The following is a 15,754-nucleotide window of genomic DNA, read 5'->3' as shown; positions in this document are numbered from 1 at the left end:
CTCTGAGTGCTGGTGTGAGACAGAGCAGCAGGGACAGGCAGGGTGGCCAGAGTTAGCAATTACATGTGAATTTCAGATTTTTTTAAAAAATAAATCTTTCGGGGCCGGGGATTTAGCTCAGTGGTTTTGCCGCCTGCTGCACAAGTGCAAGGACCCGAGTTCGATCCTTGGTACCAAAAATAAATAAATAGATAGATAAATCTTTCATCAGGCATGGTGCAGCACATCTGTAATCCCAGCATTTGGGAGGCTGAAGCAGGAGGATCGCTGCAAGTTCAAGACCAGCCTGGGCTACAAAGTGAGTTCAAAGTGAGTTTTGTCTCAAAAAGACAAAAACATAAAATACAACACAATAAAATAAAATTTTTCAAAATAAATATATCCCATGCACTGTTTGGGATATACTGAAGCTTAAAAGTTACTCTTTGTACAGCCAGGCATGGTGGTGCTTGCCTGTAATCCCAGGACTCTCAGAGAGGCTGTGGCAGGAGGATCACAATTTCAAGCCCAGCTTGGGCAGTTTAGCAGCTTAGTGAGACTATTTCAAAAACTGCTGGGTGTTGTGGTGAATGATTTTCATCCTGGCATTCAGGAGGCTGAAGCAGGAGGATCACTGTCACTTTGAGACCAGGCTGGGCTACATAGTGAATTTAGTACCAGCCTGAAGTACATAGTGAAACCTCTTTCAAAAATAAATAAAATAACATAAGAAGGGCTAAGGATGTAGCTCATTGTGAAGGCTCTGAGTTCAATTGCCAGAACACACACATACACAAAAAAGAACTTAATTTTCTTATATGAAATTCACATTTAAATGGGAGTCCTATATTCCACAGGCCTCATTTCTGGGCTTCTCAAACTCGAACTTCACAGTCTGTATTTTATGACACAGAGACACACACTACAAAGAACACCTGTCCACCTGTCCAACCTGTCTCGGGCTATGGAGGAGCCAAAGTCAGAACAAGTGTGCACCCAAAGATGAACTGGCCATAGGACACCAGGAAACGCCAGTGTAATTTCCATCATGAAACACCACTGGGTCCCTGCTGGGATGGGTATGATCTGAGACACAGATGTGTGTTGACAAAGATGCAGACACCAAGCCCTCAGAAATTCCTGGCGGGGATGTTAAAGGTGCAGCCACTTGGGGAAAGTCTAGCGGTTCCTCAAAATATTAAATGAAGAGCTGTCATAAAACCCAGCAATTTCACTCCTGGGTATATACCCCAAAAAAGGAAAAGAATTTGTATTCAAATGTCTATAACAGAGCTCTTCAGGAAAGCCCAAACTGGAAGACAGCTGTAATGGCTTAGACCTAAAATGTCCCCCAAAATTCTTGCGTGTTTGGAAGGTGACTGGATGGTGGGGGCACTATACTCATCCGCGGATTCATCCACACGAGTTCATGGCTGAATGGGAGATGGGGCCTGGTTGGAAGTGGCCCACTAGGACTGTGACCAGAAGGGTGGATCTCTGTCCCAACTCCTCCTTTCTCTGCTTCCTGGTCGCCATGATGTGGGCAGCTGCCCCGCCCAGGCCCTTCCGCCATCTTGTTTCTGCCTTGGACTCAGCCAACTGTGGACTAAAACCTTGAGCCAAAATAAACCTCGCCTCCTTTAAGCTACAGGTGTTGGGTATTGTGTCCCAGTGATTACGGAAATGTGACACAGACCGCCCCCCATATGCCCATCAAGGGGTAAATGAATAAACAAAATGTGGCACAGCCATACCAAGGAGGATTAGTTGGCCACAGAAAGGTACCTGCTCTGGTACCTGCCAGAACACGGATAGGGCCTGAAAAGTGACACACTCAATGAAAGGACCAGGCACAAAAGGCCACCAAGTGCATGATTCCATTGATATAAAATGCCCAGAATAGGCAAATTCACAGACAAAAAATAGATTCGTGGGTGCTGGGTGCTGGGGGAGGGGACTGGGAAATCAGCGCTGAAGGGTGTGGAGATTCTTTGGGGATCACGACAATGTTCTAAAATTGATGGTGGTGGTTGGACAACTCTGGATGTATTCGAGACCACCGAATTACATGCTTGAAGTGGGAGAATTATACGCAGGTGAACTCCACCTCACCAAGGTTGTTACAAATAAAAGTCAAACGGGCGTAACTTCAGGAGACCGTGAAGAATCGCTTGGCTTTCTCCAAGCTCCAGTTTGCTTTTTTTTTTTTTAATCTCCTGTTTGCTTTTTGTTAATCTCCTGTGAACCTAGCTCTCAAGTCATTAAAGCCCAATGTGTCCCCATTAGTCAAAGACAATAGAGCAATTTACTGCTGGGACCAAGAAATCCCCAGAGGAGGTTAGAAAAGGTGCCAGACAGAGATGGAGAAACTCCTGCTGGCTTCTGCCAGCAAGCGAGGATGAAGGACAAGGCCAGTTCCTGGTAAGAGGTACCTGGGTCACAGCCTCTCTTCAGGCAGGGAGGGGAGGGGAGCCGGTTGCAGGACCCTCCTGAGAGTAGTATTTCCTCAGTGCTTACTGAATTCTAAAAATAACCCTGGAGGCGGTGCTGCTCCTCCATATATATATATGTATGTATTTTTTTTTAAGTATTGAGTATGGAACCCAGGGCCTTACACATGCTAGGCAAGCACTCTACCAATGAGCTACATCCCCAGCCCTTTTGAAACATTTTTTTTCTATTTTGACACAAGCTCTCCCTAAATGGACCGGGCTGGTCTTGAACTTGCAATCCCCCTGCCTCGGCCTGTGATTACAGATTCCATGCACATTTTTATGAAAAACAAATGGTGCCACTAGGACCGCAGTTCTGTTGCTAAGTCCAGCCCAGCCAGCAAACAAATGTGCCAACTATACTCTCGGACTGCTGTGCTGTGGTTTTACTTTCTCCGTTCCTTCTAAAATAGGCCTAAGGCCATGCATAGTGGAGCACACCTGTCACCCCAGCACTCTGGGAGGCTGACGCAGGAGGATCACAAGTTCAAGTCTAGCCTGGGCAGCTTAGTGGGCTAGTGAGACCCTGTCTTGTAAAAATTTTAAAAGGGCTGGAGATGTAGGTCAATGCTAAGGTCCTGGGTTCAATCCCTGGGAGGAGAGGTGGAGCAGAGAGACAGAGAGAAAAGGAGGAGGAAGCAAAGAAAAGTTAGGTTATAAGGAAAAGGTAGGTCCATATATCCAAATTAGTCTAAACACACTCAAGAGTTTTCTAATAGCAGAATCAGCTTTGATTGTTTGTTTGGTTTGATTTGGTTTTTACTACACTGGGGATTGAGCCCAGGGCCCTTACGCTGACCTACATTCCCAATCCTGTTTTAATTTGTTTCTATTTTGAGACAGGGTCCCTTAATTTGCTAAGTTTGCCCAGGCTAGGTTCAAACACTCAATCCTCCTGACCCACTCTTCCAGAGTGCTAGGATTATAAGTGTGCACCACCATGCCCAACTGAGTATTGATTTCTTTTTATTTAAATAAATGAAAGTGACATGGAAGTCTGTGTTGACATTCAAGTTAACTAGCATTCAATAAAACTAAAAATTCGTTCTCACCAGCCATAGTTTTGAGAGCTAAAGAGGTGAATGTGGACAGTGGTCGCCATATTGGACAGAGTTGAGTTACATTTCCCTTGATTTTACTGGACTGTGCTGGTCCTGAATTCCTAGGAATCAGAATTTTCCAGGAGGAGAGAAGCCTGGCAAGAAAGCTATCTTGAAAAGTGTTTCCTCTTCCCTTATTTTGTTCTCCACCATGAGAAAAGCAGGGGAGGCAGAACAAGAAAGGCGTGGAAAGAAGACTCTAGAAGATTCCAGAAATCCGAAGAGTTCATAAACTTCTGTTCTCCAACCCAAACGCCACTGCTCCTCAGTCACAGAGTTCTTCAGACGCTCCCCAGTAACCTGTTCTGGGGCCCATATGTTCCTTTCTTCATTCTTTCCAGTCTTAGAACAGTTTCCTCCTAAACTCAGGCATCCTTCCTCAACAAGTCTGGAGCAGAGGTGTCAGGTCTCTCCCCACACCAGTTTTAGAAACCCACCAGATCAACTTCTCACCCCTGCTCTGCCTGCCCCTGTGGGACGTGCGGCCACTCCCATGAAGCATGGATGGAAACTGGGCCATGGCCACATACACCTGTTGGTCTTTCAGTCTGTGCTGGGTGGAACCAATTCCCACCTTATCCCTTCAAGAAATTCAAGCTCTGCAACACTTGGGAATCAGAAACCCTTAAAGATTCTCTAAGCTGGGCAGGTGGTGCATGCCCACAATCCTATAATCCCAGCACTCAAGAGGCTGAGGCAGAAGGATCACTGTGAGTTCACAGCCAGCCTGGACTGCACAGCCAGGACCTATCTCAAGAAGGGGGGTGGGGGTAAGAAGACGTAGCAAGCAGCAGCATCCAGACACCTGGATTCTAACCCAGGTTCTGGAACCAGCAAGTCAGCCATGTGGAAATCATTCTTATATTCAGTCAACAAATGTTTCCCAGGCATCCAAGTCTGTCAGACATCACGCCAGGTGCAGGAGGAGATGACAAAAGAATAAGTAGGTTATTTATCAATAGAATAAACAGGCTGCAACCTTGCCGCAGGTAGAGCAAAAAGACAAAGCAACAGAACAGAACAAACAACCTTCACAAACTCAGGGTCAGAGAGCCTAGGTGGGACTCCAAGCTTTGCCACGTGGCAGCTGGGTGGCAGTGAGTGGGTGACTTAAACCTCCAGGTTTCAGCTTTTCTGGCATTATCGAGTGGAAAAGCAGGTACACAGAAGGCAAGAAGGGCAGGGGACAGAGTAGAGCCAGCCCCGGCCCCAGGGAAACTATCCACGCTTTGCAGAGCTGAAGTGAGGAACTGAGCCGCTGTGCTGCGCCCAGAGACTGTGCAGCAGTGCTTTGCAGGTGTTTCACCCCAGCACTCACCACTGCCCCCAAAACAGAAGCAACTTAGCTGCCCATCCATGCGGGATCCGAGACACTGACCATAGTCCAGGGCCAGCAGCCTCAGGACCATCCTGTTGGAGATACAGGTTCTGGGGCACCTCCCCGCGCAGACCCACAGGCCATGGCGAGGCGCCCCCGGAGCCTGCATCTCCCAGGACCCTTCCAGATGATCTGGAGCCTGTTCAGGTCTCGGCAGCAGTGATGTAACTCGAGGGACCCCAGCGTCCTCTAGGAAGAGCCAAGGAGTATTTCAGTCTTGCAGATGAGATACGATCGTGGTCACTGCTACCGTGAAACTGTACCTTTGCAGCCACCACGACCAACACATGCCGAGGCCCTGACTTCCATGTCCAGCACTGAAAAATGTAAGAGATTTATTTCACTTATCATGGCTTCTCTTCCACGAGAAACCCAAAGTGTAAGTGATTTCAGGACCAACGTAAAAGAAAGACGTGAGGAAACAGGGAGGTAGATTTTGTGGAGATGGGGCTGGGGTTTCTAGGCTAGGAGGAGACAGGAGGGAGGAGAGGGGAAGGGGAAGGAGAGGAATGAAGATGCAAGTAGTGTAGGTACCACCTCCCCGCCGCAAATGGGCTTATTACGTATTACAAACTCATACCAAGAAATTCTTCAAGTGTGTATGAGAGAAAGAGACACTGCAATCTAAATGACATATATTTCTCATGAGTTATGAAATAGAAATTGGAGTTTTTCTTCAAACACTTAAAAGTGGTGCCGGGCCTGGTGGCGCATGCCTGTCATCCTGGCACTCAGGAGGCTGAGGCAGGAGGATCGCTGTGAGTTCGAGACCAGCCTGGGCTACATAGTGAGACCCTGTCTCAAAAAATTAGAGAATGAATTAATTTTTAAAGAGTGGTTTCAATACGATTCTCAGTTTGGGTGGCCATACCAGACCTGGCCCATGGGCCGTAAATGTGATGGACGCCTTAGCAAGAAATGAGGGAGCCCCTCCGTGGGTGACATGCGAGGATTTCCAGGGTGAGGTGTGCAGGGAGTAGGTGATGTCATTCATGTGAAATCACAGACAGACACGCAGGCTTGTCCGCACAATCACCAGTCTCTAGAAGAGAATGTGTATATCAAATATAAAACAAAATCTGAAAAGAATTGCAACTCTGGTGGTCTCTGCAGTAAGGAACTGAGCAGCCAGGCACAGGAAAGGAGAGAGTGCATGCTGTCGGCTCGCGTCCCCCCTGCAGATTTTGGCCCTGTGACTCCAAGAGTCGAAACATACAAAGGGGGCTGGGGACACGGGTCAGCAGCAGTGTGTGCTTAGCATGTCCAAGGCTCCGGGTTCAACCCCTAGCCCTGCCCCCCACCAAAAAAACCCCACAAGAACATTCTAAATGGAGCCACGCGTGCTGACACACTCCCGTCGTCCCAAGTCACTGGGAGTCTGAGGCAGGAAGGCCCCAACCTCAAGTGCAGCCTGGGCAACTTAGAGATTTAAGGAGATTTTGTCTCAAAATGAAAACAAGCAAGGACCAAGGATGAAGCTCAGTACCGAGTCCTCAGTACTGAAGGCTCCAATCCTCAGTACTAAAAACAATTAAGGGGAGAGTCAAATGGAAACAAGGTAAGCAGACAAGACTGTGGGCTGCTCTTTCCAGGAGCCTCAGAAAGGAAGGAGCCAGCGTGGCCGAGATGTTGGCCCAGGTTTAGGGTCCAGCTGCGAGAGGGTGGAGCTGGCCGGAAGTGCAGGGAGGGGCTGCTGCTGGGCAGAGAAAGACAGGAGCAGACAGACCTCAGAAGAGCGCAGCCTGCCAGCACCTCGGCCTTAGACTCCCAGAGTTTCGAGGAAAGACAGTTTTGCTATCCGTGGCTCTTTGCCATGGGTTCAAATCCCAGCTCTGCCTCATCTTTGCTGTGTGGTCATAAGCAAGACATCCATCCCTCTCCGAGCTTCTACTTTATTTTCTCCCCTCTTCTAGAAAATCCTAGTGGGTCAAGAGGTCAGGTGAGGGTTTCCCCGAGTGCCGGGGAAGGACCCACTGCTCCCCTCAGGACCCGGCAGGGCGTAGTGGGAACAGAGAAATGTGGATGAGAAGGGTGAACTGTCAGAGACGACGGTGGGAAAAGAAAATGGTAGAACCTGTGACCTCTAATCCCAGGCTGAGGCAGGACTGCAAGTTCCAGCCCAGCACTCCTGGGCAACTTAGCAACGAGTCCCGGTCTCAAAATTAAACTTTTTTTTAAGGATTTCGATGCACCTCAGTGAGAAGACTCTGAGTCCAATCCCCACGACCCCAAATCAATACACAGATGGCCAGAAGAGGCTGGCAAAGTCCATGGATGACAGATCGGTAACACTGAACGATGGAACCGTGAGCAAGCCACATGGAGAAGGACAGGCCAGCATGGGAGGGAGGCTCTGCCGGAAAAAGCTGGGTGTGGAGGGGCAGGAGGTGTCTCGGAGGGGGGCGGCTCACAAGGCGAAACACTGTGTCTGTGGCTGAGAAGGGCTTTTAGGAAGCAGAGGAAACAGAGGCTCAGAGAGAAATGTGGCTGCTGAAGGTCGCACGGTGGAGAGCAGGCTGAGCCGGACATGAGCTCAGAAGATGCACTCAGAGCAGGACGTGCGGACCACAGACCGCATTCCATGGGGACCCCTCCAAGGGCAGCAGGGTGGACTCCGAGAGAAAGGAGAGGCAGGGATGGCAGGGGTCAGGGGCAGGAAGGGGACCTCAGACTCGGTCTGTGAGCAAGGTGTGGTGTCGATGGGCCGAAGCGGGAAGAAGGACACCTGGAAGTGGGAAGGGTGTGTGGAAACGCGGACGCTCAAAGAACAGGGAACCCCAAAACTTGCAGTCTCATGAAGCCAAGCCAGGACCCAGGAGATTGGGGAATTCAGCTGACAGATGCTAAAGGACTGAAGGAAGAAATGAGAAACTTCCTTCCGGCAGCAAAGTGGAGGAAGAACAGAATCAGGGTATTCTGAGTCTGGGGTGGGGGTTTGGGGTGCTCGGGACGTGGGGCTGGGGACACTGAGGAAACAGGGAAGGGGCTGGGAAAAGGCCCCGGTGCGGTGGTAGCAATGACAGCAGAGGACTTTGCCGTGGAAGGTGGTGGGTGGAGGACCCGATGGAGGGGGTGGGGCTGGGAGGGCTGCAGGGTGGAGACGACATTTAAGGACAAGGACTAGGAAAAAGATAACATCCCACAATGATCCAGACACCCACTTGGAAGCTGATTCCAACGGCATGTTTTGTAATCTGAACATCAAACGTCAAGCCAAGGGCCCCCAAATCTCCAGACAGGAAGAGACAGTCCCATGGAAGACCTCCTGATGTTTGCAGAGGGAGACAGGCAGGGCGGAGACAAAACAGGAAAAACCAAGGGGTCTTGTAAGACCTAAGAGATACTTTGTAACTGCTGCCATGGAGACAAATGCAACAGAGTAGCAGATGATCAGATGTGGGGGTGAGAACCATCTGTCCAGACGTTTCAGTTGCCCATTTTTTGACTGGGTCTTTTACTTTGAGGGGAGTCGGGTTTTTTGAGTTCTTTATATATTCAGATATTAGTCCTCTGTCTGAGAAATAGCTGAAGAAAATGTTTTCCTATTCTGTAAATTGTCTCTTGGCTATGTTGGTGGTTTCCTTTGCTGTGGAGAAGCTTTTTAATTCTGCTGTGAAGAAAGGTAAACTTGAGTCATCTGTAGGAAAGTGGATGCACCTTGAGACCATAATGTTAAGTGAAAAAAAAATCAGACACATAAGCTTAAATATCATATGGTTTCTCTTCCATGAGAATATAAATAAAGAGCAAATAAAAGAAAGGTATAATAGGAAGTAGAGAGATGGATCTTTCTCAAACGGGAAAGGGGTCAAGTGGAAGGAGGGGAAGGGAGAGAAGGGGTGAAAAAGGACTTAAAGGTTTTAACCACATGCCCCAACTCCCCACAAGAAACATCATCATTACGTACATACTACAACATGTACTGATAAAAATGAAAATTGGAGAAAAAATCATACATTGCCACGAATCACGCTCAAATTCTCCCCCTCACTTCAAACTCATTTATCCCATCATTCAGGCCTCTTTCTGGAGCAGCTCTGGAGTCCTCTTTCATGAGAGTCTTTACAAGGTGTGATCAAAAATACAGTGAATGCTGCGGCCCACGGGAAGGCAGGCTGATAGAAACATGACGCTGTGTCACCTCATTCACAGATCTGGCACTGTGTGACTTCCAGCTCTTCCCCAACGTCAAAATGACCACGACAGGGAAATGTTTTGAATCAATCCAGGACACCAAGGCAGCCAGGACCGTGAAACTAAAGACACTCACAAAAGAGGGCTCCAGAACCACTTCAAAAAGTGGCAAGAACAGTCATATAAATGTGTTTGAAGCGAAGAGGATTTTGAGAAGGAATAATGGCAATGTGTCTTTTGCTGTATTCAGTTTATTAAAATTTAAACATGCACTGTATTTTTATCACACTGTGTGTAAAAATGAACATCTCAGGACATCTCCTTGCTGATCTTATGGAAGGAAACAAAAGGATACAAGTCGGAGAATAGATGACAGTAAGAAGCCACAGAGAAGCAGTCAGAAAACAGCCATTTCCCTTCTCTCCCCTGTCCCTTCCTGTCTATTACCCTTCTCTGCCCTCAGAAGCCATGCAGTTTGGGGAAAGTACCTGTACTTTCCACCTTCCCACAGAGTCAAGGAGAGGAACAGGAATCTCACCGTGACCTCCTGCTGTCCCTGAACACAAGACAGGGGCTTTTCCAGAAACCTGCTAAGACTCTGTTCACTTACAGAATTGGAAGCAAAAGCCAGATTGGAAATTAAAAGTTCATCCTCACAAGGTGGCTTTGCACTCCGGCTGGAACCGAGAGCCAGTCTGTACCTGACCACATGGAAGAGCAAATCTCGCCCTGCTGGAAATAAAAAAACCTGATCCTAAAATCCCCAAGGCCACTTTGGTACTGCCTGGCCCTGGGGGCTGACCCTCCCCACAAAAAACAGCCAGGGCAGGGCTCTGTGTGCTCTTGGGAAATTTCCAAGTGACGGCCAACTTTCTGCAAGCAGGTGGAAACATAGCCAAACAGCATTCCCAGTGCCAGGGATTCTAAATGGGAAACGACACACCCAGATTTGCAATTGGAAACCAGAGATAAAGAAGGAACCCCCAAAGCCAATATTCACCTCTCTATTCCTGGGAGCTACGCTGTGTGCAGAATGCTGAAAAACTGAAATGACAAATAGGAACCATGGCTCCTAGGGGAAGTATGCAGCCAGTTTCTCTGAGCTTCCACCCATATTTTTTGCTCACAGATCAGTACTTAATCTTATTTTCTGCATGTTTTGTGATTGGATCATATTTAGGGTTTTTCAATTAAAATAGTAAATGTATTATAAACCAGTACAACCACTATGGAAATCAGTGTGGAGATTCCTCAAATAACTAAAACTGGGAATTCCATTTGAGCCAGTTATCTCCCTCCTAGGTATCTTCCCAAAAGAGCTAAAGACCTCATATTACAGGGATACATCCACATCTATGTTTACAGCAGCACAGCTCACAACAGCTAAACCTTGGAGGCAGCCTATGTGTCCATCAGCAGATGAATGGATAAAGAAAATGTGGTATTTACACACCATGGAGTACTATTGTGCCAGCAAAACGGATAAACTCGGGTCATGTGTAGGAAAATGGATGCACTTTGAGACCATAATGCTAAGTGAAATAATCAGATACAGGGCTGGGGATTTAGCTCAGTGGTTTCACCACCTGCTGCGCAAGCGCAAGGACCCGAGTTCAATCCCCGGTACCAATAAATAAATAAATAAATAATCAGATACACAGGCTTAAATATCATGTTGTTTCTTTTACATGAGAAACGTAAATTATAAATAAAGAGCAAAATAAAAAAAGATGATACAAAGTAGGGAGACAGATCTTTCTCAAATGAGAAAGGGATGGAGAGATGGAGGGAGGAGAGGAGAGAGGAAGAAGATGGGAAAAGGAATTGGGATGTGTCATGTACCCGTACCAACTCCACACCAGGAATGTAAACATCACGCGCTGCAAACATGCACTGATAAAAAATAAAAGATAAAATTTCAAAAAATATAGTTTAAAAGCACATATAATACAAGCTCTAACGATTACATAAAACAGTAGTGCCACCGCAGTTCCCCACAGTGTTGGGAGACGCTTTGTATCTTTAGTGGACATCATTGTTTTACTCACAATGAGCCCAGGGCCAAGAGTACCACTGCTCAAATCTGAACAATGCTCATCAAAAACACACGGGTATTTCCCCGGTGACAGCACAGCCCTCTTGCCTTGGGGACACAAGACAGCAGATCCCCAACAAGAAGCACAAAACTGCAAAAGAACAAGGCAGCAAATTCATCACAAAAAGGACAGTTGCACTGGTCCCCAGGGGGAAGACTGCAGAGTCCACAGCACTGAAAGACAACAGAAAGCACCTCCTTGGGCAGCAGATCTCAGGTCCCTACTTTTGGAGTGTCCTCAAGGGACCACAAGTATTGACTCAAGGGCTACAGATACAAGGATACTTCGGTTGCCAAACTCGATTCATTCCAAATTCATGTTCAAACACCAAAAAGTTTGAGACTGAATATATTTTTCCCATAAGAAATAATGGAAAACTGCTGGGTATGGTGGTGCACGCCTGTCATCCCAGCACTCGGGAGGCTGAGGCAGGAGGACTGCTACTAGTTTGAGGCCAGCCTGGGTACACAGTGAGTTCAAGGCCAGCCTGCACTGCATAACAAGACCTCGTCTCAAAAGAAGAAATAGGGGAGGGGTAGAAGGAGAGGAAGGGGAGAAGAAGAAAAGGAAGGAGAAAGAGGAGGAGGAGGAAGAGAAGACGTGGTACTAGTGGTGTAGGAGTTTAGTCCAGGTCAGGGATTTGTAGTTGGCAAACTCTCCATGAAGAGCCAAAGTATATTTTTTTGCCAGTACTGGGGATTGAACCCAGGGCCTTTGCCCCAGCCCCTTTTTTATTTTGAGACCAATTCTCCCTGAGTTGCCCAAGCTGGGTTCAAACTTGCGATCCTCCTCCCTCAGCCTCCCAGGCGTGAGCCACCATGCCCAGTGTAAAGTATCAATGTTTATTTGTTTGTTGTTTGTGTGTCTGTTTGTTGTAACTACGTAATCCTGCCAGGAGGGCTTAAAAGCAGCCCTAGATGTGTTTAAACAGGAGTGTGGCCCTGTGTCAATAAAACTTTATTCACAAAACAGGCAGTGTGGTTTGGGCAGTTTGCAGACCCCTGCTGACCCCTGCTGTCTCAGAAGGAGTCGTATTAGATATAAATTACACAGGGAGCTGAGAGTTCAAGGGAGACTGGCCCCCTGGGATGAAAGGGGTCACCTTCGAGACACTACCGGTGGAGGAGGAGACACACAAGCCCAAGATGGCCAGCACAGTGGCCGGAAGCTGACAAAGCGAGAACTGGGGGGAGGGGGGCAGCTGGGGAGGCCCAGCAGGGGAAGGCTGGGGGTCCAGCGGGTGGCAGGGTGCGGGCTCAGGTGACTGAGGATCCCAAATACAGAGGGGACAGAGCAAGGGTACTGGTGGGGAAGCGTCTCGGACACTTCACTGTGCTGAAGCAGAGCTACTGGCATCAAGCAGGCAGAGACCAGGGCTGTGCCCAAGACGCCCCACAACCAGGCACCAGCCAAGCCCTGAAAGTCACCGAGGACCTGCCGGAGCCAAAGGAAGCGGAAGTCAATGATGGGTGTTGTAAGCTGGGACCCCAGGGGTTCGGCCACCATCTCTAGGGATGAGAAGGAAGGGGAGGGCCGGGTATCTGGGCGGGCGGGGAGCACAGGTTAGGAACAACTGCAAGGGGGGGTGACCTGGAGAAGGGAGAGCCACCCAGGGCTCCGAGGCTGCCCTGGGACTTCAGGCCAGAGCCAGCCAATCCAGGGGAAGGTGGAGAAGGGAGACACGGCCCCGCTCAGCGCAGCAACGAAGACTTCCAAGAGAATGGGTGGGGGAGAATGAGCAACATCCCCAGGCCACCTCTGAGAAAGACTCGGGACTTCCTGCGGAGCACTCCCTGGGCCCTGCAGCAGATTAATGATCTGGAAAGTTCCTTGCCCCTGTCAGGGCCTCCAAGGTGCCGCATCTCAATTACTAGGTAGGATTTTGTTAACCATTACCCCAAAGCAGAGGTGGGGGCTCCGACTGAAGAAACCAGTGCACCACAGCCAGCTCAGCCACGGGTTAGCTCCCATTTCCTCAATGGTTCTCCTACCCGGCAGGGCTGCGGTGAGGACCTCCTGAGATCACCTATGGGAAGCACGGATTTTCCAGAGGACCGGGAGCTTGTGATGATAACTGTCCAACTGCCCCAATGTCTCTACCACCTACCTGTGCTTCACTCACATGAAGGTATTTACTGAGCACCTACCTCGTGCTGGGCACTACTCTGCAGCAATCAACAAACATAATCCCCTGCCCCTGTAGAAACTGTGAACAGGTAAACAAATGGTGAATCCATTTGGCCTCAAACTCAAGGCGATCCTCCTGCCTCAGCCCCTCGAGCGCCGCGATTACAGGCATGCACCACCACGCCCGCACACACATGAACACGCAGCCCAGGACAGGTCTGAGACTCCTGTGGGATTTTCTTAACAAGAACCCAAACCCAGCTTCCAGCCTCCCTGAGTACCCACTGCATACGAGGCCCTTGGGCGCTGCAGACACTGTGCCAGCTCAGCAAACCTGGCCGTCAACGGCACAGCCTTCTTCCTTCCCCGCCTAACCCCTTCCTCGGCGTGATTAATCTCCTTTTATGGAGAAATCTAAAGCAGTCACTCAAGAGATATCTTTAAAGTACAGATTCAGACCCCACAGCCAGGGAACAAACTACATTCCCTCCAACGAGTCTTCAAGATGGGGCCCACCATCTGAAAGGCGGCTATCAAGCCCGAAGATGACCACTAGGATTGCGGTGCACCAGCCCCCAGAATGGGACATCCAGGAGGAGACACGGGAGGTCAGGGAGGGGTGATAGGAGGGAAGTCCTCAAGGTCCCCAAGGACAAAGCTAAGGGGCAGACAGGAGCCCACAGCCTGGGACAGGGCCAGACGAGGAGAGGTTCAAAGCCCCTTCCAGGACAACTAGGTTGTGGGTCCTGTCTGAGCCTCAGTCTACCCCTCTGTGAAGTGGGTGCAAGGAGTATGTGCCTCCAGCTGCCACAGCGAGGATCCAGGAGATCAACGACAAGTCCTGGTGATTGTTACCCTAATAGTCTCACAGGAAAACCCCACTCCCGCTGCTACAACTGCTGCTGGCTACCTGCTCACAGGAGCCTGCCTCTGGCCATCTGGAAGCAGAACAAACTCTGGCCATCTGGACACAGGCGTGAGCTCGAGGGGACACGGGTCTAGACCCAAGGACAGGCGATGGGGAGTCCTACGATTTCCCCTCCGCAGCAGCGTCACCCCAGGAGGGAGCGGGGCACCTGAGCTTTGACCCCAAACCCTGCGCGCTCAGGCGCTCGGCCGCCCGCAGCAGCCGTCCGGACCGGCGACCCCGCTCCAGAGGCGGCCCACAGAGGACGCGCGTCGCTGCGTCTCCCGCGCGGGCCAGGCTCCCCGAGGGGCCGGGCGGGGATCGGCGGGCGGCGCGCTCCGGAGAGGCGCCGGCGGCAGGGCGCGAACTGGGACAAAGTTCCTCGGCCCGGGTCGGGCACACGGGGCACGAACCCGCGAGCCCGGCGGGCAAAGGCCAAGGTCAGCGGCTTCCCGCCTGGCTGTGGGGCCTCGGGCTTCGCCCCCACCCCCGGGGAGGGCTCCGGGCTGTATTTTGGCCCAGGTGGGGTGGCAGGCCCCTCCCCATCGCCCGCTCCCGCTGCCCCAGACTCACCCTCTCCCGGGTACAGGTGGCCCGTGACGCCCACCAGCAGCGCGGCCGCGGCCACCAGCAGCGGCGCGGTCGCCGCCCCCCGCGCGCCCCAGGCGCCCATGGCTCCCGGAGCGCGGGGTCCCCGCGGATCAGAGCGCGCGGCGCCGGCCCGCGGGGGGCATCACCGGAGGCGGCGGCCCGGGAGGCCGGCCCAGACCCCCTCCCGGCCCGCGATCTCAGGGCCCGAAGCTCCGCGCTGCGCCCCGGGCTCTCGGCGCTGGTCCCGCGCCCTTGGGCCACGATCTGCGGGCTCGGACAGCGGGACGCGCGGACAGCGGGACGCGCGGGCGGGCACCTGGGCGGCGGGAGCGAGGGCTGCTCGGGCCCGTAAACAACGCGACCGTCAGCTGGGCCCCGTCCGGGCGGCGCGAAAAGGCGGCGCGGATTGCGGCTGGGAAGGGACCGCGAGCCGGGAGAGGCCCGGAGAGGGGGTGGAACCGGCGGGGGGGGGGGAAGAGCGGGAGGGAGGCGGGGCCCGGTGCGGCCCCGCCCCGCCCCGTCTCCCGCCTCCCCGCGCTGGGCCCCGCGCCCCAGGCTCGGCGCCCACCCGGCGCAAAGGGGCTCCCGGTTTCCTGCCCTGGGGAGCGCCCCAAACGGACGGGAATCTCCAATCACAGATCCTGGGAGCGCCCTGGATGCTCGACCCAAAGACACGGATCCTATCTCTTTGCCATTTTGCTTTTGTTTTTTTCTGATTTGAAGTTTATTTTGCTATCCATGCTTCATTTTTATAATGAAAAAAATAAAGTGTCAGAACAAAACAACGAAAGAATAACAGTGTGCTATGTATCATTATCTTCAAAAGTAGTTACTCCGAGACAAAGAAGATTCTGTCTTGATTCACTGTAACTGTTGTAAATGTTACCTGGAAGCATTGTTTCTCTTGGGACGGGGGGCACTCAAATTTTGCAGCCCGTGTGAGTCGCGTC

General features: G+C 51.0%; 1 protein-coding gene across 5 annotated transcripts in view; it reads right to left on the bottom strand.

The window, feature by feature from the left end:
* Positions 1-15,109, bottom strand: part of Insr (insulin receptor) — a 140,793-nt gene extending 125,684 nt beyond the window's left edge. For all 5 annotated transcript variants that reach the window (XM_004865316.2, XM_013065882.3, XM_004865317.3 and 2 more), the window contains exon 1: positions 14,787-15,109. In XM_004865316.2, the coding sequence (XP_004865373.1) occupies positions 14,787-14,886 (100 nt within the window). In that variant the 5' untranslated portion in view covers positions 14,887-15,109. The remainder of the gene's footprint in view (positions 1-14,786) is intronic.
* Between the last annotated feature and the right edge of the window lie 645 nt (positions 15,110-15,754).

The sequence above is a fragment of the Heterocephalus glaber genome, unplaced genomic scaffold (assembly GCF_053883595.1).
Source record: "Heterocephalus glaber isolate CG9 unplaced genomic scaffold, H.glaber_assembly_v1.0 deba00001761, whole genome shotgun sequence".
Taxonomy (NCBI): domain Eukaryota; kingdom Metazoa; phylum Chordata; class Mammalia; order Rodentia; family Bathyergidae; genus Heterocephalus; species Heterocephalus glaber.
The sequence above is the reverse complement of the archived record's forward strand: the minus strand, read 5'-3'. Positions and strand labels throughout refer to the sequence as shown.